Source organism: Electrona antarctica, assembly GCF_951216825.1.
Source record: "Electrona antarctica genome assembly, chromosome: 15".
NCBI lineage: Eukaryota > Metazoa > Chordata > Actinopteri > Myctophiformes > Myctophidae > Electrona > Electrona antarctica.
This window is the reverse complement of record NC_136796.1, coordinates 44,866,966-44,893,149: the sequence shown is the minus strand read 5'-3', so window position 1 is coordinate 44,893,149 and position 26,184 is coordinate 44,866,966. Positions and strand designations below refer to the sequence as shown.

The window sequence follows — 26,184 nt, the reverse complement described above, 5'->3', positions numbered from 1 at the left end:
AATAACCGTAGATCTTCACCAGACAAACACACGTCGAATGTGGCGGTCGTGACACACAGAACCGAGGCTCCACTGAATCATTTCAGGATACAGTAGCCTTTGTTTTTATTCCGTTTCTTCCGCATCCATGAACTAGCTTCTTCCTTTCTTTTTTTTTTTAGATAATACAGAAGAATAAACAATGATTTCCCCGTGGGACCGCTGGTACTCGACCAGCTGCTGCCTTTGCTGTCACGTACGGACGGGCACCATTATTCTGGGAATATGGTATATGGTAAGAAAAAAATAATAAACATTATTGTGTCAAATGCGTATGTAGGTTTTTTAGAGATATAGGCTAAAGTTATTTTAAAAAATGCATATGTTGGAGAAGAGGAGGGAGGGATTCCCCCTATTATTCTTCAGCACACATTCTTCTGCATGGCCATTATGACTAGTAAATCTCTAAAAACCCAATTTAGCTTGTACTGTCTTGATTAGCTAATACTTTAGAATGACAAGCAGTAAATGTTTTTCTAAATGTCTAAGAAGACTCTAAATGAAGAGTTTGCTTCCGCTTTTAGACTGCAGGGATAACCCCTGAGTCTTAAAAAGAATGCATTAAGCCAGGTAAATCCTTGACCCTTACGTCACTAACCGTTTTGGGATTCTATTAATATATTGCTCAGCAATGTCTTCACAGGTTGAGGGCAGAAAAAAAGCAGCCAGTAAAGCTTCTCGTGTCTATCATGTAATATTGTATGAGAGTAGATATAATTTTGTATTTTGGATATGGTAATAATTGTCCTTTCCTGATTTTAAAGGCTGCATTACAGTAAAGTGATGTAATTTTCTGAATTTACCTGGCTGTTCTAAGATGTTATATTATTTATTTATCTGTGTGAAAAGCACAAAGACCAACACAATATTGATAGAGCTATATGGTATAAAAAAATAAAAAACCTATTACCTTATTACCACATACCTTATTGTCGTACTTATATTATATATATATATATATATATATATATATCACTGGTATTGTTTTGTTTATATTTAATGTCTGATTCTTCAAATTAGTTCTTGATTCTCGATTTTAACTTCTCCTGCACAATATTAATATGTATGAATTTCTTTTTCCTGTTTTTAACCTTTTTTTTATGTGCGAATAAATAAAACCTAAAACCCGAAGAAAAAACAACAACCTAAACCTATATATGATTGTGACCCTCACCCATACGTCAAATCATCACACAGCTCAATTGCAGTAGCTTTACTTTTACTGAGTGATTTAACCCATAATTGTTATTATAAGATCTGTCATTGTACTCTCTTCAGTTCATTGTAAGCTTTTTAAATGAACTAACTTTACATTATGTTTCATCACTAAAGGTGAATTAATCCATGTGTGAGACCCATAGGCTATATATCAGCCTAACAGCTTATAGTGTTTCTTACCAAAAACAGTTGATTGTCAAACAAAACACTTTGCAAAGCATTTTGAGCGAGTTAAATTGACACATTGAGATTGTAGAGCTGCTATTTTTAAAGGAGCACTTCACACATTTCCAACCATTTAATTGGTCCTTATCCTCATAAGTTATATTTGATAGGGATACCAAACTAATATAAACACTGAAAGAGGGTATGCGGGTATTTGAGTGGCAAAGTGAGTAATGCAATCAGAGTGGACTTTTCTGTTTGGATGTACAGTGTATGGGCTGTCAACTAAGGCCAGAAAGTAGGTTTATGAAAGTAGGTTTATGATGATGATGCGCATAGATATAGAAGCCATAGTTCTTGTATTAATAATAAAACAAATATATGTATATTTGAAATTTGAAATCTTATTTGAAATGACCGAAAGTTCGAAACCATCCCACCGATGATGTCATTGGTAGGCAGGCTTCTGAACTGTCCACAGCCCGCCCTATTCTTCTGAGACAGACTGAGTAGACAGAAATGGTGCCATCTTAGTTAGGACCAATTATACAAAGATGGGTTGAAAATGGGTGATGTGGTCCTTTAAGTTATTATTTACCGTATACCAAAACAAAATCACACCCGTGTGAAGTGAGGGGCGCCCAGATTTGTGGGTGCATGTTGACGTTCTCATGTCTGTGAAAAATGAAATAAATGTATTACAAGATGTATTTAATATTTTGGTGTTAGCATTATGTTATGCTTTAGCTATTGAAAAATAGCAGATCTACAAGCTCATAGCGTGCCACCGAGTGGCGCGCTACGAGCTTGTAGGTCTGCTATTTTTGAAAAATCGAAGAACCACTGACATAGAAACATAGCTTTTTCAGAAAACTGTCAGGATGTAGAAGACATTTTTAGAATCTGATCTCAGGTCAAAATGGGTTAAAGAGTAATTCCACTCCTTTTGACTTCATTTTCTTCACTATTCCCCACAGCTCATAAATGCAGTTGTCCTAATTATCCTGCTGTCGGCTCTCAACGACCCAGTCCAGTACCGCTACCATCTGACCAGCACCGAGTTGGGCACCGACATAGACGTTATGGACGATGCAAGTGAGTGTCTCTCTAATCCCATGCTTTCCTAATAATTTTTTCAAATCATTACTAAAAGAACAATAGCAATCATAATAATAATAGTAGTAATAGAGCGCCGAAGGTCTGACGTCACTCGCTCATCCCCTGGTTCTGCCTGGTTCACAGAAGTCATTTCTCAACACGGGGTCATCTTAAAATAGTTTCATATAAGCATTGTGGTCCAAAAATAAACAAGCTGTCTCTGCGTTATTGACAGGGAGGTGTCTCTGTATCGTTTGCAACAGTCAGTCACTCATATTATGATAGTCTGTTTCTAGCGAAAATGTAACTAATTCAGCAGCAGTAACAACAGCGTTTTCTCTCAGTCAGTTGATTCTTCATATCCATATGAGTGATGATTTGTTTATTTTTCAAACACAGTTCTTATATGAGGCGATCTAAAATCCCCCCTATGGGGATTACAATGCAAATAAAAAAGTACATGAACCCGCGGGTCTGCGCCCTCTACCGATATTGACGTCAGACTTCGGTGCTCTATATTAAAGGTCTCAAAGGTCTCAATGATTTATGAATTTATTATTAGCGGTGAGCAGTATACAAAGATCAGAAATAAAGACGCTCGCACACTGAGGGCTCCGATGCTGTGATAGAGGCTTTTATTGCACCATAAGGTGACCCGATGCTGTGATAGAGGCCTTTATTGCACCATAAGGTGACCCATGCTGTGATAGAGGCCTTTATTGCACCATAAGGGGACCCGATGCTGTGATAGAGGCCTTTATTGCACCATAAGGTGACCCGATGCTGTGATAGAGGCCTTTATTGAACCAGGTGACCCGATGCTGTGATAGAGGCCTTTATTGCACCATAAGGTGACCCGATGCTGTGATAGAGGCCTTTATTGCACCATAAGGTGACCCGATGCTGTGATAGAGGCCTTTATTGCACCATAAGGTGACCCGATGCTGTGATAGAGGCCTTTATTGCACCATAAGGTGACCCGATGCTGTGATAGAGGCCTTTATTGCACCATAAGGTGACCCGATGCTGTGATAGAGGCCTTTATTGCACCATAAGGTGACCCGATGCTGTGATAGAGGCCTTTATTGCACCATAAGGTGACCCGATGCTGGGATAGAGGCCTTTATTGCACCATAAGGTGACCCGATGCTGTGATAGAGGCCTTTATTGCACCATAAGGTGACCCGATGCTGTGATAGAGGCCTTTATTGCACCATAAGGTGACCCGATGCTGTGATAGAGGCCTTTATTGCACCATAAGGTGACCCGATGCTGTGATAGAGGCCTTTATTGAACCATAAGGTGACCCGATGCTGGGATAGAGGCCTTTATTGCACCATAAGGGGACCCGATGCTGTGATAGAGGCCTTTATTGCACCATAAGGTGACCCGATGCTGGGATAGAGGCCTTTATTGCACCATAAGGTGACCCGATGCTGTGATAGAGGCCTTTATTGAACCATAAGGTGACCCGATGCTGTGATAGAGGCCTTTATTGCAAGGTGACCCGATGCTGTGATAGAGGCCTTTATTGCACCATAAGGTGACCCAATGCTGTGATAGAGGCCTTTATTGCACCATAAGGTGACCCGATGCTGTGATAGAGGCCTTTATTGAACCATAAGGTGACCCATGCTGTGATAGAGGCCTTTATTGCACCATAAGGTGACCCGATGCTGTGATAGAGGCCTTTATTGCACCATAAGGTGACCCGATGCTGTGATAGAGGCCTTTATTGCACCATAAGGTGACCCGATGCTGTGATAGAGGCCTTTATTGCACCATAAGGTGACCCGATGCTGTGATAGAGGCCTTTATTGCACCATAAGGTGACCCGATGCTGGGATAGAGGCCTTTATTGCACCATAAGGTGACCCGATGCTGTGATAGAGGCCTTTATTGCACCATAAGGTGACCCGATGCTGTGATAGAGGCCTTTATTGCACCATAAGGTGACCCGATGCTGTGATAGAGGCCTTTATTGCACCATAAGGTGACCCGATGCTGTGATAGAGGCCTTTATTGCACCATAAGGTGACCCGATGCTGGGATAGAGGCCTTTATTGCACCATAAGGGGACCCGATGCTGTGATAGAGGCCTTTATTGCACCATAAGGTGACCCGATGCTGGGATAGAGGCCTTTATTGCACCATAAGGTGACCCGATGCTGTGATAGAGGCCTTTATTGCACCATAAGGTGACCCGATGCTGTGATAGAGGCCTTTATTGCACCATAAGGTGACCCGATGCTGTGATAGAGGCCTTTATTGCACCATAAGGTGACCCGATGCTGTGATAGAGGCCTTTATTGCACCATAAGGTGACCCGATGCTGGGATAGAGGCCTTTATTGCACCATAAGGTGACCCAATGCGGTGATAGAGGCCTTTATTGCACCATAAGGTGACCCGATGCTGTGATAGAGGCCTTTATTGAACCATAAGGTGACCCATGCTGTGATAGAGGCCTTTATTGCACCATAAGGTGACCCGATGCTGTGATAGAGGCCTTTATTGCACCATAAGGTGACCCGATGCTGTGATAGAGGCCTTTATTGCACCATAAGGTGACCCGATGCTGTGATAGAGGCCTTTATTGCACCATAAGGTGACCCGATGCTGTGATAGAGGCCTTTATTGCACCATAAGGTGACCCGATGCTGTGATAGAGGCCTTTATTGAACCATAAGGTGACCCGATGCTGGGATAGAGGCCTTTATTGCACCATAAGGGGACCCGATGCTGTGATAGAGGCCTTTATTGCACCATAAGGTGACCCGATGCTGGGATAGAGGCCTTTATTGCACCATAAGGTGACCCGATGCTGTGATAGAGGCCTTTATTGCACCATAAGGTGACCCGATGCTGTGATAGAGGCCTTTATTGCACCATAAGGTGACCCGATGCTGTGATAGAGGCCTTTATTGCACCATAAGGTGACCCAATGCTGTGATAGAGGCCTTTATTGCACCATAAGGTGACCCGATGCTGTGATAGAGGCCTTTATTGAACCATAAGGTGACCCATGCTGTGATAGAGGCCTTTATTGCACCATAAGGTGACCCGATGCTGTGATAGAGGCCTTTATTGCACCATAAGGTGACCCGATGCTGTGATAGAGGCCTTTATTGCACCAGGTGACCCGATGCTGTGATAGAGGCCTTTATTGTACCATAAGGTGACCCGATGCTGTGATAGAGGCCTTTATTGCACCATAAGGTGACCCGATGCTGGGATAGAGGCCTTTATTGCACCATAAGGTGACCCGATGCTGTGATAGAGGCCTTTATTGCAAAATAAATTTTAGTCGACTAAATCAACTGTAGATTTAGTAGACTAAAATCTAAAACTAGACTAACAATAAAACATTCCAGGTGACTAAACTGTGACTAAAACTAAATGAAAACGTTTCAAGAGACTATGACTAGAACTAAAGTCAAAATGTTCTGCCAAAAACAACACTGCCTGGAATACCCCCAATGACCCACCAGGGTCCCCGGGCCACATGTTGAAAACCAGTGATTATATTGATCACCGATCAATGACTCTTACTTAACCATACAGTAAGAATATTAAATGTATTAGATGTAATCCATATTTCTGTAATAGAAAGCTCAAACATCATTGTAGCAGTGGGACAGCAGATAAATAGCCGATTTCGGAAGATGTTACAAGTGGCATCTACTTAGTGTGTGAAAATGTAGAAATCCAATTGTCTTGGTATCCATAGAAACAGCACCCTGTAGTGACTTGTTAAACATGTGCACGACTGAACAGCGGGTTCTAGAGCGGTCAATAAAATGACATGTTTATGAGGAAGAAAGGTTGCAGATTCAAAATCCATAAAGTACCATGTTGGGAAGTCGTTATAGCGTTACATATCTAGTTGTCTTTTTGTTCTTGTTCCCCACAAATATATGTATTTGGCCACTGACCCCCATCTGAAAATACGTTGTTCCAGGGACCCCCCCCCCCCCCCCCCCAGAAGCAAAGATTTGCTCTGAAAGAATATATTCAAACATTTGAGCCACATTTTCACGATTTTTCAAAAATAGCAGACCTACATGCTCGTAGCGTGGCACTGAGTGCCGTGCTATGAGCTTGTAGATCTGCTATTTTTCAACAGCTAAAGCTTCAACAGCTCAAACTTTGAATACTCCTCTCTGAGGCTTAGAGAGCCATCAGTCAGTTTAGAAAACAGAGGGGTGCCATTAAATGGTCTGCAGTCCCTCCTGAATAACAATTATTCACTGTCAGCTGTGAAATGTCTGTTTTGCCCCAAGACAGTTTGAGAGCCACAGTAGGCTAATAATAGCAAAGTTACTTGAATTGTGTATTTGTTTTAAAATGTACACAGTACATCCCACAAATGTTATTATTTAGATCAGTCCGGGGGACCCCCAGGGGTCCTTGAGGGAGTTCCAGGGGGTCCCCAGCTAAATGATAGTTTGGACCCAAGTGGACCCTTATGGGTCTGTAACTCTGAGAGTGTACAAATGGAACCGAGTCCATTTGGTTCCATTTGTACACTCTGAGTTAAATTAACATTGATTTTACAATATAAAGTGTGGGTCCCAGAGATAGAAATGCCATTAAATGGGGGTCCATAGATTAATGCATGTCAAACTGGGGGGTCCTTGAAATTAAACGGGTTGAGAATCACTGCTAGAGCCGTAAAACTCTTCTCTTATGGGGGTCCCTGGCATGTTTTTCAAATGGGGGTCCGTGGGCTAATTAGTGTCAATTTGGGGGTCCTTGACATGAAAAAGTTTGGGAACCACTGGTTTAGATTATATAGAGAGTATGGATTTGTATAGGTGAAGTACAATAACAATTGTTGCTATACTTAACTACACTACATGTATGTAGTATGTGTTTCCTAACATTATTATTTTACTTTGTTTTTCCTTCCCCTACAGACATATGCATAGCCACCGCAATATCTTTGCTGATGATCCTTATATGTGGCATGGCAACATATGGTGCATACAAGGTAAGGACAACTAGTGCCATATAGAAATGTGAAATGTTCACAAGCAAACTTGAATCAGATGCAGAGGACGTTGACCAAATACATTCTGTATTCATCTCTCTCTCTCTCTCTCTCTCTCTCCAAAGCAACATGCAGCCTGGATCATTCCATTCTTCTGCTACCAACTCTTTGACTTTGCCCTTAACACATTGGTTGCCATTAGCGTGGTGGTGTATCCCAACACAGTACAGGACTACCTACAGCAGCTGGTGAGTTGAGACATTATTATACATGAGTTGTGTCTAGGACTGACTGGGCTGTGATCCTGTGGCCTGAGATCTCCCTCCACGTCAAACAAAAATATGAACAGGGCTGCAATCAAACCCTTAGATCTCCATATATGGAGCTGACCTGTTCTGACATTCCATATGTTGATCCTTCTCCCACCCGTCCTTCCTCTTCGATGTCTCCCTTTTGACTGATACCTGTCCATTCAAACTCTAGACGGGCCTGTCCCAAAGTTATTACTGCAGCCGTGCCTGGGCAGCCGGTGAAAAGTTCTCAACAGGCCCGAAAATTAAGGCCCGGGCCTACCTGGGCCCTCATCAAACCCTGTACAGACACTGCCCCCGCTGCCACCCTTGGATCTCCATATATGGAGCTGACCTGTTCTGACATTCCATATGTTGATCTGACCTCATCAAACCCTGTACACTCAAGACACGCTCCGTATATGGCCAGTACAGAATTCATTCCATATGTTGATCTGACCCCCCCCCCCCCATGCCAAAGCGCCAGCGCTCGCGCCCCGGCAGTCTGCCGTCACCCAGGTGGATGCGTGCACGTAGGGCAAGGTCATGCTTCTCGCCCTCAGGGTGACTTACTGGTTTGGTTTTATTACAATTTATAATTAATTATAATTGATTAGAATCGATTAGTACGATTAACTACTACACCTCTATCTGAGAGTAACTCTGACAGTGTATAAAATGTACACTCGGAGAACTAAAGGAACACTGAGGACTGTGCTTTGTAAGACTCTTACATCGAGCTGCACTTCATTTATTTTCTGGCCTGACAAAGCTCTCTCCTTTCCTCTCTCTCTCTTCCTTAAAAACCATTGTCTGGCCCATGCAGCCGGGGACGTTCCCTTACAAAGAGGACATCATGTCCACCAACAACGTGTGCCTAGTCTTTGCCGTGCTGCTCTTCGTGGGCTGCATCCTTTCCTTCAAGGTAAGGCTCCTCCACTCTCTCCTCATCCCGACAACCCCCCCCCCCCCCCCCCCTCTGCTGTTGTTCAGACCCATCACAGAGGGGGGAAAAACAAACTAGCACTCTCAGTACAAACAAGCAGATTACCGGGTTGCACGGCTCACGAAGAATCACTGTTGACCCATTCTGGACGGGAACCCCTTTTGGTGTTTTACCTAAAGTATTATGTTATACTTTAGCTATTGAAAAATAGCAGATCTTTTGTTTATTTCGACGTCATGGCCAGAGAGAGATAGCCAGCACTCCAGTGAGATACACGCTGAGGAAGGCTTGATGGCGAAACACGTCCGTGTTGTGATTATCCGTTGCTGCAACAATGCAATAAATGTACCATGAATGGACTTTGGAGCGCTGCCTATCTCTCTCTTTTTAACAGACCTGGATATGATTCGTCACGTGTGTAGTTATTTTTTTTAGCAAAGAAATGTAACACAAGGCCTCGAGACAAACAAGGAAGTGTCCCTGTGTTTAAATGCACGCTGTAGCCGAGGAATCGATGGTTGTGATACTCGAGCGCCTTGCACAACCCAAGCTGATGCGCACACGCACGCACGCACGCGCGCACACACACACACACACACACACACACACACACACACACACACACACACACGCACACACACGATTTAATCAATGTTATATCCAGCACGAACCACCAAGCAGTAGTAGAGTCTCACGCCATGCCCATCTGGAAGGAACATAAGTACGGGACGGTGGAGGAGATGATGAATCCGCCGCTGCCCCCGCCCCCCACGCCGTCCGTCATTGGTTGCTTTTAATAGGATGAACACATGCAGTCAGTCAGAGAGCCGGCTGCACAGCACGGACAGACAACAGGAAACACACTGACCGTCTGCAGTCAGGCTGGTGATTCCTCTTAAGCCATTCTGGGCGGGAACCCCTTTTGGTGTTTCTAGCATTATGTTGTGCTTTATCTATTGAAAAATAGCAGATCTACAAGCTTGTAGCGCGGCACTCGGTGCCGCGCTACGAGCTTGTAGATTCTGCTATTTTTGAAAAATCGCGAAAATGTGCCGGCGCAAATCTTTGAATATATATTCTTTCAGAGCGAACGTTTTTTAACTAAAATCTTTGCTTCTGGGGGGGGGGGGGGGGGGGTCCCTGGAACAATATATTTTGAGATGGGGGGGTCGGCGGCTAAATACAGATAATTCCCGGGGGTCCTTGTTGACATGGAAAAGGTTGAGCACCACTGACGTAGAAACATGGGTTTTTCAGAAAACTGTCAGGATTAAAAAGCTTTTTCTTCTTTTAGAATCGGTCTCAGGTCTAAATGGGTTAATGCATGCGTGACTCGCCAGTCACGACCCTGCGCAGGGGGACGGAGATGGGACAGGAAGTTTGCGGTCATCTGTACAATCATGTCAAGTCATTTCTCAGCGCTGTCATTCTTTCTCGCCCGAGTTGAGTTGGAAAATATTCAATGCCGTTATTGTCCAACGTCAGAGCTAAGGTTAGGTTGTGATAGGATAGGAGATGACCGCAGGAAAATGACCGACGTAGAAAAGACGTCATGGTCTATGTCCCACAAAGCATATAGGAGACCTTTATGAATCATATCAGCATTAAAGATGCGGTCCCAGAGATAGAAATGCCATTAAATGGGGGTCCGTAGATTAATGCATGTCAAACTGGGGGGTCCTTGAAATTAAACGGGTTGAGAATCACTGCTAGAGCCGTAAAACTCTTGTCAAAAACCAATTGACAACATTGTCAAAAACAATTTCCTGTTCTACCCATGTTTTAACCCATTTAGACCTGAAGTTGATTCTATAAAATGTCTTCTTCTAAACAGACAGTTTTCTAAAAAACCTATGTTTCTATGTCAGTGGTTCTCAAACTATTTCATGTCAAGGACCCCCAAAAATCATATGTATTTGGCCGCCGACCCCCATATGAAAATATGTTGTTCCACGGACCTCCCAGAAGCAAAGATTGGGAGTTAAAAACGTTCGCTCTGAAATAATCTATATTCAACGATTTGCGCCACATTTTCACGATTTTTCGAATATAGCAGACCTACAAGCTCGTGCCGCGCTATGAGCTTGTAGATCTGCTATTTTTCAATAGCTAAAGTATAACATAATGCTTAAAACACCAAAGGGGGTTCCCGTTCGGAATGGAGTAAAGGTTTTAAACCCCTGCTGCGCAAGCGCGGAAGTTTCCACCACTGAGCTGATAGAGCCTGCTTGCTCTGATCCCAAAGCAACCCATAGAAGAAATAGAACAACAGAGCCCTGTTTCTGTCTGAGCTGTGCGCGGCTCAGCTGTGAATGCTAAGCAGTGGTGGGCAGTAACGAGGTACATTTACTCAAGTACTAAACTTACATAAAGGTTTTAAGAGTATCTAAGTAGCCACGTTGCTCATCCTGGAGTGTGCAGAAGTGGACAAAATATAATAATATAAATTATGGAGTACATTTTCTTGTTAACCCATTTTTGGCGGGAACCCCTTTTGGTGTTTAGCTGGTGTTTAGCTATTGAAAAATAGCAGATCTACAAGCTCATAACGCGGCACCGGGTGCCGCACTACAAGCTTGTAGATCTGCTATTTTTGAAAAATCGTGAAGATGTGGCGCAAATCTTTGAATATATATTCTGTCAGAGCGAACGTTTTTAACTCAAATATTTGCTTCAGGGGGGGTCCCTGGAATAACATATTTTCAGATGGGGGTCAATGGCCAAAAACAGATTATTCTGGGGGTCCTGAAAAGGTTTGAGCACCAATGACATAGAAGCATATTTTTCAAAAAACGGTGTAGGATTTAGAAGACATTTTTTAGAATCAACCTATAACAATGCACTGCTGTATTGAAATTTCCCAAACAAAGTCAGACATTTACAAAACGTGTTGTGAGCTTGTAGATCTGAAATTGTAACTATATTTCAGATGGGGCTTAAAGCAGGGGTTCTCAACCCGTGGGTCGCGACCCCTCGGGGGGGTCGCCAAATTATTTGAGGGGGTCCCCAAATTATTTAAAAAAAAAAAAAAAAAAGTTTAAAAAAAAAAAAAAAAAATCACGATTTTTCAAAAATAGCAGATCTACAAGCTCGTAGCGCGCCACTCGGTGGCGCGCTATGAGCTTGTAGATCTGCTATTTTTAAATAGCTAAATTATAACAATGCTTAAAACACCAAAAGGGGTTCCCGCCCAAAATGGTTTAAGGTTATTGTAGCAGTCAATTTATATTGGGGGTCGGGAGGGGGCGGGGCGGGGGTCTCGAGACGTTGCCAAAGCATTTCCGGGGGTCCCCGGCCAAAAACGTTGAGAACCCCTGGCTTAAAGGACCACTTCACCACTTTTCAACTTCTCTTCCTATAATTGGTCCTAACTAATGTTCATGATAAAATACCATAATTTTTTTCTACTCAGTCTGTGTCTCATAGGAAGGCTGTGGGCAGTTCAGAAACCCGTCCACCAGTGACATCATCGATGGTGAATCCAAGCTAATAGAAACGGCAATCTTTCTTTTCCTGAAAAGTTGCAATGCAAAAGTTGAAGCCATCGTTCTCACGATAATAAAAATCTAAATATATTTTAAAACAAATCTTGTTTAAAAAAAAATCTGCCTAATGATGATGTCACTGGTGGACGGGTGTCCGAACTGCCCAAAGCCCTCCTATGAGACACAGACTGAGTAGGAAAAAATGGTGGTGTTTTATCATGAACATTAGTGAGGACCAATTATATGAAGAGATGTTGAAAAGTGGTGAAGTGGTCCTTTAAGTGCGGTAGTTAATTAGTGCAAGAGTCCCTTCCTCAAAACGTAGTGGAGTCAAAAGTACAATATTTCTCCCACTCAAGTAAAGTACTTTGTTACTGTCAACCACTAATAAAAACAGACACGGAAACCTTGAGGAAGGCATGGCTGTCTGTCAGCACACGTATAACTGAACCAACAACCAGATCATCTTCCAGCTGACAGCTGTAAACTGATCTAGAAACAGCAAACGGCCACTGGCCAGGAAGGAGAAATGGAGGCGGACTGCTCATAACGCCGACATCCACATTACTCCGACTACGTGGCTTCATGTGCGGTTTAGGGATAGTATTGCGGCGAGTTGGACCAACACGCCGTCTGAATAACGCGCCATCGGCACAATGATAGTAACTCAATGGTCGCCAAGGACTTATTTAACTTCTTTTTCATGATGTCCTGGAGCGCCAAGGACGTGTTTTTCGTGTTTTTTAACATGGTAAACTTTTTTTATTTAGACTTTTTTTTTTAGAAAATAAATAAATAAAATGAAATAAAAAAAGATATATATGGTGGCGGTCTGGGACTTTTGGCGCCCCCTGGTGGCGGTGAAAACAGCACCGAAATGGAGACAGGATGATAAGAAAAGATCAAATAAAAATTTAACCCCATGTGGAAAATTCAAAGCAGCAGCAACGGTAATGCCTAATATTTATACTCCGTGGCGTGGCATTGCACGCCGAACATATCAGACCGACAAAGAATTAACCGGGCTTCAGAATGGTACACTTGAACTTGAAGTAAGAGTATTTAAGCCAAGCCAAGATAGAAGGAGATGCTATAATCAAGGACCAATTGATGCCTACATTGTTGGAAGAGAAGCTATAGTGAAAATAAAAGCAGAGAATAATGCAGAGAGGGGGAAAGAGGGAAATATTAAACAGGCCCTACAGAGCTACAGATAATACAGCTCTAGCTCTGGTCCATAGCTCTAATGCCGTCGCATTTAGAGCTACAGTACCGATGACTTCCACTGTCCTTAGTGGACGCACTCTGAGCCCCAACACCACACGTATAAAAGGTACTTTTTGGCCCAAAAAGGGATTTTTTTTTCACCGGAGGAAAAATATTCTGTATGAGGGTTTTCTCTTGGCAATATCGGTAGATATGGAGTAACGTAAAGTTTTTTCGGTGGAAAAATAATTCCTTTTTGGCCAAAAAGTACCTTTTATACGTGTGGGCTCAGAGTGCTTCCACTAAGGAAAGTAGGCTTTCTAATGACACAACCCGTCTTTGTATTGGTGAGAAGCAAAAACTTTATTTGTATTTGCGCTAAAGACGAGAGGCTGGTTTGCATTCATGCCCCGGAAGTCATCAGTAACATAGCTCTAAATGCAAATGGCATTAGAGCTATGGACCAGAGCATTAGAGCTATGGACCAGAGCATTAGAGCTATGGACCAGAGCATTAGAGCTATGGACCAGAGCATTAGAGCTATGGACCAGAGCATTAGAGCTATGGACCAGAGCATTAGAGCTATGGACCAGAGCATTAGAGCTATGGACCAGAGCATTAGAGCTATGGACCAGAGCATTAGAGCTATGGACCAGAGCATTAGAGCTATGGACCAGAGCATTAGAGCTATGGACCAGAGCATTAGAGCTATGGACCAGAGCATTAGAGCTATGGACCAGAGCATTAGAGCTATGGACCAGAGCATTAGAGCTATGGACTAGAGCATTAGAGCTATGGACCAGAGCATTAGAGCTATGGACCAGAGCATTAGAGCTATGGACCAGAGCATTAGAGCTATGGACCAGAGCATTAGAGCTATGGACCAGAGCATTAGAGCTATGGACCAGAGCTAATACAGTTCCAAAAGCAGCAGCACTTTGTATTATTATGTGATGTCCCAGGATTTTTACATAATCAGACTGGATGTCTTTTTCTTTTCTTTTTTTTTATATCTCCAAAAACAAAGAGGACATTTTGAACAGAGGAGCAGATGGTATGAGGAGTATTAATAATAGAGTCCATGCTGAATTGTTGGATATATATACTTCCTGTTCAAAATAAGTATTCTTACCACCATATAAGAATAAATACCCAAAATGTGACTTGAGAAAAGTACAAACATATTGGCATAAATAAATATGCTTTTGATGTCAATTTGCTAAAAACTTTAAAGCAGACGATCTGTAATGTTCTACGGAGAGAACATTACACTGTTTTGATTGATTGAACATTTAATTTCACAGTATGTAGAATTTGTGCATTTCAAAGAAAAGCACAAGTCAATGCAAAAACTGCTACTTTGAGGACGAAACCGAAAAGCACTAAGACTTGTTTACATCAGGGTCCTCCATTTTCAATTCATCAGAAATCCTTTCAATCGGTCTGGTTATCATCCAAGTTCTGAAACCCGGGAGGTTGTCAGTAAAGTGTGGGAGTGTTTTAAGTGATTCAAATAAATAACGGTATGGGTTCGCACGCACCAAGACTTCAGTTAAAAATGTTTATTTCATTTTTGAACAGGGACAAACGTTTCGGCTATCCAGCCTTCATCAGTGTGGACACTGGTGTGCAGTGCGACCCATACCGTTATTTATTTGATATGTTTTGAACGGGTAACGCACCTAAAGTCAGAGCACGGTGGTCACATGAGTGTTTTTAAGTGAAGTACAACGCTGGACATTAGTGTCAGAAATGTTAATTGGACCTCAATATGTTCCCTTTACAGTAGAGAGGTCACCTCGCCGTCTGTCTGTCTGTCTGTCTAATGCTGTTACTGCTGGCGAGGGAAGCAGGCAGCCTAGCAGGGTAGTCAGTAGTCTCACACACACACACACACACACACACACACACACACACACACACACACACACACACACACACACACACACACACACACACACACACACACACACACACACACACACACACACACACACACACACACACACACACACACACACACACACACACACACACACACAAAGAACCTCCTGTTCTATTGCCATGTCAGTCCTACCTTTCTGCAAGAAAAGCTTTACAGAGAGAAGACGGGTACTGCTACTTGGGGATTTTGATAGATGAACCCATTTTGGGCGGGAACCCCTTTTGGTGTTAGCATTATGTTATGCTTTAGCTATTAATAGAGAGATGACTTCCGCACACCCGGTAGGTTTGGAGCAGGTGCGATGATGACGAGGCATATACAATGTAGAAGGAGGGACACCCGCAAGCCTGAGGAAGGTCGCAAGACCGAAACGTTGCTTTAATAAAATGCTCTGAACCCAGCAAGTGGCAGTGTGCGGGTGTCCCTCCTTCTACATTGTATATGCTTTAGCTATTGAAAAATAGCAGATCTACACGCTCATAGCGCGCCACCGAGTGGCGCGCTACGAGCTTGTAGGTCTGCTATTTTTGAAAAATCGAAGAACGACTGACATAGAAACATAGCTTTTTCAGAAAACTGTCAGGATGTAGAAGACATTTTTAGAATCTGATCTCAGGTCAAAATGGGTTAAGAACCACAATTTCTTACCATCACTATTCACTGTAAATCTGGTAATGATATTATGCGCAAATCTATGCAAAAAATATACTACTACTAATACGAATAAGAATAACTAATACAATGGAAATTCTGCCATTTTTGAAGACTTTAAAAGTCTCGTGTAATTTCTGAGGTCAGATGACAGCCGTGGTGTTGTACAGACAGTAATAGAGGGTGTGCGCATGCATAAAGTGAATGACAGATCGAGTGGCAAATCGAGTGGAAAAGTGAGTGACAAAGTGAGTTTAACGTTGTTTAACCCATTTTGACCTGAGATCAGATTCTAAAAATGTCTGTTTGAAAATGACAGTTTTCTGAAAAAGCTATGTTTCTATGTCAGTCGTTCTTCGATTTTTCAAAAATAGCAGATCTACAAGTTCATAGCGCGGCACTCGGTGCCGCGCTATGAGCTTGTAGATCTGCTATTTTTCAATAGCTAAAGCATAACATAATGCTAACACCAAAAGGGGTTCCCACCCAAAATGGGTTAAAGTAATTTAATGCAATCAAATAGGACTTTTCTGTGTGGGTGTACATATGGGCTGTCATGGCCAGAAAGTAGTTTTTTTGCCACTCAGTATAGGCATTCCTGCATAACTTCCCGGTATGATGATGATGTCACATCACATGCACGCACGCATACCCTCTAACATCATACAGCCGTTGGTGTACAGTATAACATGTACAGTATAACATAATAGCAGTGATATGCCATTTCAACTCATTGTCTGTATATCTTCCTCCTCCTCCCCGTGGCAGGCCTATCTGATTGGCTGCGTGTGGAACTGCTACAGATATGTCAGTGGGCGGGGCACCACTGAGGTCCTCGTTTACGTCACCACCAATGACACCATGGTGAGTACCCACCAAGCCCCCCCCCCCCCCCCCCCCAATCCCTCCCCCTCCTCGCCTCAAGGACAAAATACTTAACTGCAGCACCCTCACTCCATTGTGATATGATGACACACAGTCATATGTATATGTGTGTTTACTGGCCTGTGCATAGAATACTATAGGCACACATGCATGTAGGCATGCTTGCATTTACACAAGAGCGTTATACTGTAGACACGTACATGCACTGCTGCATACTGTACAATATTGTTGTACATGCGGACGTGCACACATAGACATCAAAGGGGGCTTCAGCCCCTGCCCCTTTAACCCATCTATAAAACAACAGCCCTCTCCAGACCACGAATGCAGCATTAAACTACATGGTGAAAGAAATGCAAAATGCCACTCCTCTCCTCTCCATGCCATACCGGAAGGCAGCATTCAGGAGAATTGATTTTTTTCAATCAGTTGAAAAAGTTCAGTTCAGTTCAGTCTCCTGAACTTGAAACACAGTATTGTTGAACAAATTTGTTTAGAAATCCATGTCGTTACACACCGCATCTCCAGTAGATAAAGAGTGCTGGGTTGCGCCCCGAAAATAGCCGATCTACAAGCTCTCAACGCGTCGCGCTGCGACGCGTTGTGAGCTTGTAGATCGGCTATTTTTGTCCAAAAGTGCCCTCTCAGGGGATTTCAGAATACATTTAAAAAATCACACCCGTGTGAACTGAGTGGTGCAACTCCCCAGCCCCCCCCCCCCCCCCCCCCCCTCTCTCTCATTAGCAGGCAACAGTGCAGCACTATCCCTCTCTCTCTCTGTTTCTGGCACAACAGCGCCCCTACTGGTACTCATGAGTCACACATGAATCACAAACATAGGTTAACGTCACAGACATTGCTGTTCCTTGGAGCGGTTGCACCACTCAAAAATAGCTAGCTACAGTGAGACTTGCTTGCCCAGCTTGACTAAAATAGAGGCTGTGTTTACTTTTGCATGTTCAGTTGCAGTTCAGTGAGTTGATACCACTAGATGCACGAGGTAAGGATTTTAGGCAACGCTTTACATTACAGTGCCTTTGCTACCGTGTACAAATAGATGTTGTGAGTCACTTTGTCATATTATATGCAAGAATGAGCCTCGTAGCAGTACACCAGTGTCTCAATCATCCTCCTTAAACTGCTAAAAGAAAAGGTAATAGAGCGCCGAAGTCCTGACGTCACTCGCTCATCCCCTGGTTCTGCCCGGTAGTAATTTCTCTATGGAGAATAACATGGGGTCATCTTAAAATCGTTTCATATAAGCATTGTGGTCCAAAAATAAACAAGCTGTCTCTGCGTTATCGTCAGGGAGGTGTCTCTGTTTCTAGCGAAAATGTAATTAATTCAGTAGCAGTAACAATAGCGTTTTCTCTCAGTCAGTTGATTCTTCATATCCATATGAGTGAAACGGCCGGGATGACATGTTTATTTTTCAAACACAGTTCTTATATGAGACGATCTAAAATCCCCCCTATGGGGATTACAATGCAAATAAAAAGTACATGAACCCGTGGATTTACGCCCTCTACCGATATTGACGTCAGACTTCGGTGCTGCTCTATAAATAGACTACTAGAACCTCATTCACCTCTAAGTCTAAGACTGGAGATTTTAACAGAAAAAAAGCACTGAAATATGTAACGATAAAACATGTTTTGTTAAATGTGAGCAATGGCTCAGTTCAGAAAAACAAAGCACCGCCGACTGTGCCCATGAGCTTCAGATCAGTGAGGCTCTTCTAAAATATTAATTCACTGTAATGTAAAGACTGTAAGTCTGACCACCGCTTTTTATTCATAGATTAGACATTTAGAAATGTACTGTAATCATGAGTAGAACAAAATTGTTAAATGGATACAACTTTACAGAAAACCCACACACCCACCCCCACACTCCACATGTAAAATCGGACCCTAGCTAGCCTATACCACTTTAACCCATTCAGAATGGGAACCTCTTTGTGTTTTAAACATTATGGTATACTTTAGCTATTGGAAAAAAAGCAGATCTACAAGTTCGTAGCACGGCAAGATCTGCTTTTTTTTTATTGTCAAAATGTGGTGCAAATCTTTGAATATAATTTATTTCAGAACATTTTTAACTCAAATACAGATAATTCTGGGGGTCCTTGACATGAAAAAGATTGAGTTTTTTTTTTAATCAGCCTCAGGTCTAATTTCTAAATGGGTTAACCCTGCAGGTGTGTCTTATTTTGGTTGTGTCGTTAGAGGTGAACATTTTGCACAGACAACACAAAAACATTCTTTAAGTGGATTAAGTGTCTAACTACATATTGTCTAAACACAAATGTTTAGAGATGTTTAACTCTCTGTAATCGCATTGCCACTTATACTTTGTCCTGTTGGTGGTGGGCGTCGGCGAGGTGACATTGATGTTGTAGACTAGGCTATAACCAAGGAGGTGATTGGCTGTGCATGGCTAGGTGGGCGGAATCACACGTCATCCTTCTTAGTGATGATGACTCAGGGCTTTTGAAAAGGCTTTAGAGAGTACAGTCACTCTTTCCATCTGTCCGTCCGTAACGTCCCGGGGTAATCCTCCAACACTGATACAATACGCTAATCTCTGTCACACCCATCTTCACTGTTATAGAGTCCCTTAGCGTTCACCCTTGCTTTGGTGGCAACCTTCCCGTCACAATCAGAACTGCAGCCTCACTCCCAATCTTCCGCCGTAGTCTGAAGCGTTATTCATAATCTGGGTTTTCGGTGGTGAGGTGTGACCACCGAACTACAACATGACACATGTCACTGAGCCGCGGTGAAGAGCAAACCACCGCCCCAGCCCTTCTCTCTGTTTTTACTCACCACCGCTCAACGTTATTTCAGCTCCGGTGGTCACCTCACCACCGGAGAGGTGGTCACCTCACCACCGAAAGTCCAGACTATGAATGAGCCTTAAAAACCCACCTCTTCAGACTCCATCATGGCCCGTAGCACTTGCCCTAGCCCCGATGACCCCACAGTAGAGTTCTCAACGGGCCTGAAAATTAAAGCCCGGCTCTAACTGGGCCCGACTGGGCCAGCCCGAGGCCCGGCTCGGCCCGAACAGTTCTCATCATTTTAGGCCCGAAAACCCGACAAAACCCGAGAGAAAAAAAAAAAAAAAAAAGATTGTTAGTGTGCGCACTGCGCAGGCAGCGCCATGTTGCGACTCGCGAGTGAGAGAGAGAATGGAGTCAACAGACATAATAGTTTTCTAAATGGAAACATCACAATCATGTTCAGTTGTTGAAAACATAATGTTAACTTAGTAAGTTCTCTTCTGCGCGAAATAGGTTATAGTAGGCCTACGAAATAGGTATTTAGCACTAGAATGTTAAATCCCCTTTGTAGCTCTCATTCTCTCTCTCTCTCTCTCTCTCTCTCCCTGACGGCGCTGCCGCTGCTCGTGTAATTTATATTTTATCAGCAGAGCAGAGATCTTTTCTAGTCTACAAAGTTAAACAAAGTTACAAACCCAAAACATGTTCTACTGCAGTCGCAGACCTGCTATGTTCGGTGAGCGACAGACGCCACTGACCATGCATGCACTTGCGCTGTGCAGTAGTAGTAGTAGTACAAAACAAATCATATTCTAGTATGAGAACAAGGCAAGCTCAAGCAGACCTTGTATTTTGAACTGTAGCCTACTGTCTTGCGCTTGTATGTAAACTGCTAATAAAGTATTCAGTCAATCAATCAATGCTTTATCTGTCTGCCTTGAATCCGTGCGTCTGCTCTGCTGCGTGCTGCTGAGCACCGCCGTGCCGCGGCTGTAAGTGTAACACCTTTAGTCATGTAAATTCAGGCTATTATTTTCTTTCTTCTAACAAAGGGAAGGCTATAACACCTATAACAAGTTAGTCACTGTCAGCGGAGCAACACAACACACTGACAGCACTGCTGTTCATTATTAATAAATAAATACACAAAGACAGATTGACAGAACAGAATCATTTTTATTGAAAAAAAAAAAAAAAAAAATCCCCTTTAGCAGCGCCAACCCGAGAGCCCGACCCGGCCCTACCAATTAGCATATATTTCAGCCCGGCTCGGCCCGAACCCGTCGGGTCGGGTCGGGTACCCTCGGGTTCGGGCAGAATTTGAGAACTCTACCCCACAGGCGTATGCAAAGGCTCAACTTATGTAACTAAAGGTGGCCTTACACTAGCCGATAATCGGGCATTTTTTGACGCTCGGGGGGTGCCCGACTCAATCGATCTGCTCGGGGCGCGATCGGGATCGACCCGATCAACATCAAGCATGTTTGATATTTGCTCTGCCCCGCTCCGATTATCCTGTAGTGTGTGGTGCTATCAGATTTCAGATTGAAAAGAATCGGCTAGTGTAAGGCCACCTTTAGATAGCACTTTATGTAGACTTAGATAGCGTTTTATGCAGACTCATAGCATTTTATGTAGACATAGCACTATATAGTATAGTTTCATTATGTAGATACTCCACTGTTACGTTCTTAGCTTACGCATGTTTCATGATAACTTGTTATGTACTAGTATGTGATGTATTGCCATGCTTTTTGTTTCTTGCTTAATGTAAATCGCGCCTAAATTGTAAATTGTATTGTAACCTTCTAGTTGAAGGTTGCCACCAAAGCAAGGGTGAACCCATGTCAGATTCCTAGACCTATCCCATTCTGTACGGGAACCCCTTTTGGTGTTTTAAAGCATTATGTTATACTTTAGCTATTGAAAAATAGCAGATCTACAAGCTTGTAGGTCCGCTATTTTTTTTAAATCGTGCAAATCTTATATATATTCTTTCAGAGCGAACGTTTTTAACTCATATCTTTGCTTCTGTGGGGGGGGGGGGGTCCCTGGAACAAAATATTTTCAGATGGGGGTCAGCGGCCAATTACATATATTGTTGGGGGTCCTTGACATGAAAATGTTTGAGAACCACTGCCATAGAAACATAGGGCTTTTCAGAAAACTGTCAGGATTTAGAAGACATTTGTAGAATCAGTTCTCAGTTCAATATGGGTTAAAGGTGTGACTATATATATTATAGATACACTATATCTACACTGTAGTAGATGTTATTTCACAGTGTCATCATCATGTCGGACTCATTGTGGCACAAGAGTCTCGAGTCAATACAGAAAGTCCTGTGTCTAGTTACTGTAAAAAGGACCCAGGGTGTCTAAATAATGCCTCCCTGTTGCCTCAAGCTGCTTCTTCACGGTGTTTTTATATAAACCCATTAACCCATTTAGACCCGACGACGATTCTATACAAATGTCTTTTTGTCGTTTTCAGAAGGTGTCAGTGGTTCTCAAACTATTTCATGTCAAGGACACCACCAGAATTATATGAAAACTGGCCACCGACACCCATCTGAAAATATGTTGTTCCAGGGACCTCTCCCCCCGGAAGCAAAGATTTTAGTTTAAAACACTCTGAAAAGAATATATATTCCAAGATTTGCGCCACATGTTCCAACGATTTTTCAAAAAAATAGCAGATCTACAAACTCGTAGCACGGCACTCGGTGAGCTTGTAGATCTGCTATTTTTTCAATAGCTAAAGTATAGCATGAAGTTAAAACACCAAAAGGGGTTTCCTTCCTCGCTCTTTTTAAGAACATCACTATCTCTCTCTCTTTTTGCCCTTCCCCCACTCGTCTCTTTTTATACCCATTCTCTTCTTTTCTGGACGCGTTACGCAATAGCCCGTGTTTGACCTAGTGATGTTAACACGCTTTCACTGCATGGTTCGCCGTTCTGTCCCCCTGGGAGCATGTTCTCTCTCTCTGACGCACACACACACGCGCACACACGCACACGTGCACAGTGTGTTTGACATTCATTATAGGCAAAAAAAATGTTTAAAAAAAAATCTGTATTTCTCAATAACAGTGTTTGTCATTTTATTTTGTTTTGTTTGTTTCGTTTGGGGCGGGGGGGGGGGGGGGGGGGGGGGGGTCGCGGACGGATCGTGAGAAAACATCGACTTTTTTTTACACTTTTACACATTTCCCTAATAGGAAGACAGTGACTGACACCCATTTGGTGTTTTAAGCATTATGTTATACTTTAGCTATTGCAAAGTAGCAGATCTACAAGCTTGTAGGTCTGCAATTTTTGAAAAATCGTGAAAAAGTAGTGCAAATCTTTGAATATATATTCTTTCAGAGCGAACGTTTTTAACTCTTTAAATCTTTGCTTCTGGGGGGGTCCCTGGAACAACATTTTCAGATGGGGGTCGGCGGCCAATTACATATATTTTTGGGGATCCTTGACATGAAAATGTATGAGAACGACTGACATAGAAACATGGGTTTTTCAAGAAAACTGTCAGGATTTAGAAGACATTTGTAGAACTATAACTCTCTTCCTCTGATGTTTCAGGTCCTTCTGCCACCATATGAGGAGGCCATCGCCCTCCCACCCAAGGAGCCTCCTCCACGGTACATCGAAGCATGAGGAGACCCCCTGGCCTCGCCTCTCCGCGCCGCTGGATCCTAGACCTTAACCCCCCTTATCGTGCTCCCCAGGACCCCCCCACAGACCTCTACATTACTACATCTCTTTCCACTGCGGGCTCCACAAAAACCGCAAGCAAAAGTCCTAATGTCCTCAAGACTGGTCTCAGACTTATGATGATTCACCCCCACCACACCCCAACCCCCACACACCCTTCCTCGCCACTGGTAAGCATGAGGATGGGAAATCTGACAACTACACTAGATTAGGGCAGCTGTGAGCCACTGTCGTCCTCTACTCTGTCCTTCCTTATGCTCCTATACCACTCCATCCCCCCTGACACGTGTCCCACCCTCCCCGCGGTACCGCAGTGACTTTGAGATGCCCTGCTCGCCTCCCGCTCAGCAGCAGCCACTGTCCCACCACCCCGCCCCCCCGCGCCCCTGGGGGTGAAGCTAGCTGGACACACCAGTGCAGTCCCCCCTTGGGCACAACAATACGCCCCCCTGGTTTCAATTAGCACTTTTCTGTGTTTGAAATGCCCGTTAATTGGTCTGGGCCAATAATACACTTTTTACACCCCCCCCCCCCCCCCCCCCCCCCCCCCGATACTGTGAACCTTCCTCGTGGTTCTAGATAACTAAAAACGCAAGAGAAACAGCAGCGATGTTAACGAGCGTCAGAGAGAGAGAGAGAGAGCGGTTATGCAAGAGCACTTTTTGTTGACGAATCCCCCCCCCCCCAATGAATGTAACGACGGGGGTATTTTTGTAAGAATCTTTTGTATGTATAATAGTAAAAGAAAAAAAGAAAATGGAGGGGGAAAGAATTGAATAGTGAGAGGATTATATATCCTGTTGTGATCAAATATTCATTTGCATAACCAAGTAGTAACGTGTCGTCCCAAAGGGAATCTTTGAACAGAGTACCTTGACTAATAGCCACTATGACGTCTTCCGTTTGTACCCTCCATCCATGTAACACAACGTCTGTGAAACCCCGCAACGCACCCGACTGAAAAGAAAGATCGCATATATATATATATATTAGAGCTGGGACTCGATTAAAAATTTTAATCTAATTAACGATTGCAACTAATCTATTCCGGTTTGCCCTCTTGTCATTTCCAGCACCGTTGTTGGCAAGTGCAAACAAAGTATCAAAAGAGTTGCAAATGATTAACGTTTAATCCTAAATTTAAGCTTTGGCGAGAAAAAAAAACGGAGTGCAACATGCTGCTCGCAGCCTCGCACAATACTTTTTTCCTCCCATGCATAAATGAATTCTCTTTGTTGTTGAAGCACTTATTAAAGACATCTTTGATTTAAACATTCAGATCTAAACATTCGGATCTAAAATTCAGACATTAAGATCTAAAATGCACGTATGCAAAATCCTCAACACACATTCAAAGCAATAGACGGTAAATACAAATGATTATGTAAATGTTTAAAGGTAAGAATTGTGTGTCCATTTTAGATATCTGTCCCGTGGACTTTGTGTATTCACAACAACGTCATTCTCGTGTCTTTTCTTTTTACATGGAGGTGTTTATAAGGTGATCTTTTAGCAGAGCTAAACTTAGCAGGACTGAGGTGTTTTAGGTCATGACGTTACTCCAAGGGTCCTCGTCTTGTGGAGACAAATTGTTTTGCACATGCAGTGATATGATGGCATCATTTAGTTTTTTTTTTGTTCTGTGCTTTTGAAAGGATCGGATAAGAATCTGCTCTTATTTACGGTATAGTGTAGTATTACAACAAGATGCAGCTGGTAAATGACTGCCTAAAATGGTCCAGGATTACTAAAACTATGTAAGAAATACAATTAGCTATAATATTCTATAGCCAACTACAGTAGTTTCCCTTAAAGGCGAATTCAGTGATTTGGAAAAAAAAACCCGGTCCACCCCGGTAACAAGATGTGCACATGCACACGCTCTACAGTGGGGGAAGTACAACAGACCAACATCACGTGCACCAAGGCCCGCCCCACTCGATCATGATTGGAGGAAGGCGTTTCCACCCAAAGCCCAAACCGAAACTAGGGTTTTTTGACCCCAGGGGCTCACTGGGGACAGGGAGGAACTCCTTATATGGTCAGCACACTTTATAGTAGGGAGGATTATCCAAAAAATAAGAAAAAATAAGTGACATTTGAATTAAGTGAAATCACTGAATATACCTTTAATCTACAAATAGCATTGGCTCTTTGTAGAAAGTATTACATTAACAATGACAACTCAAAACGCTATGCAACCCCAAGAGCTCCTTCAACAATCCGTTAGGTTTAGTAGTAACACTAAGTACTGTAGTGGTATTATTATGGCGTTTTAATACAAATACTTTATTTACAAATAGTATTGAGCCCTCTTATCGTCATACCAGTGTGACCACACCGCTTCAGTAAATCCAACAATGTTTGAACAAAGCTGTAGACAAAATGTGCACTTTATAAAGACCATGTGAGCTTATTGGAAAATCTGTTAAAATGCTGTATATTCCTATTATGTGATTGATTTTCCATCATGACGCTGTCTATCGCCAGCTCACGGCATGTTTAGCCACTTAACCCTAGCCTCCATATTTGGGGGGGGGGGGGGGGGGGGGGGGGGTCACAACGCATTGTGAGCTTGTTGTAGTCTATTTTTGACAAAGATCTATTTAGAGTCAAGCCCTTAACCCATTTTGGGCGGGAATCCCTTTTGGTGTTTTAAAGCATTATTATGTTATGCTTTAGCTATTGAAAAATAGCAGATCTACAAGCTCATAGCGCGGCACCGAGTGCCGCGCTACGAGCTTGTAGATCTGCTATTTTTGA

At 43.0% G+C, this 26,184-nt stretch overlaps 2 protein-coding genes across 2 annotated transcripts in view; one reads left to right on the top strand and one right to left on the bottom strand.

The window, feature by feature from the left end:
• stk3 (serine/threonine kinase 3) overlaps nucleotides 1-26,184 on the bottom strand; it is a 101,309-nt gene that overhangs the window by 15,114 nt on the left and 60,011 nt on the right. The gene's annotated exons all lie outside the window — the stretch shown is intronic.
• laptm4b (lysosomal protein transmembrane 4 beta) lies at nucleotides 7-25,950 on the top strand. Its single transcript, XM_079523281.1, has 7 exons — nucleotides 7-274; nucleotides 2,400-2,517; nucleotides 7,439-7,512; nucleotides 7,638-7,760; nucleotides 8,629-8,727; nucleotides 16,804-16,899; nucleotides 23,290-25,950. Exons 1-7 carry the CDS (start codon nucleotides 182-184, stop codon nucleotides 23,362-23,364), a joined length of 678 nt encoding a protein of 225 aa, XP_079379407.1. The 5' UTR covers nucleotides 7-181; the 3' UTR covers nucleotides 23,365-25,950.

Bases quoted from the DNA above. Each gene is read 5' to 3' on its own strand.
- laptm4b (XM_079523281.1), top strand. From the start codon at position 182: ATGATTTCCCCGTGGGACCGCTGGTACTCGACCAGCTGCTGCCTTTGC. The intron at 275-2,399 runs GTAAGAAAAAAA...TATTCCCCACAG, and splicing joins TTCTGGGAATATGGTATATG to CTCATAAATGCAGTTGTCCT. The intron at 16,900-23,289 runs GTGAGTACCCAC...CTGATGTTTCAG, and splicing joins TCACCACCAATGACACCATG to GTCCTTCTGCCACCATATGA.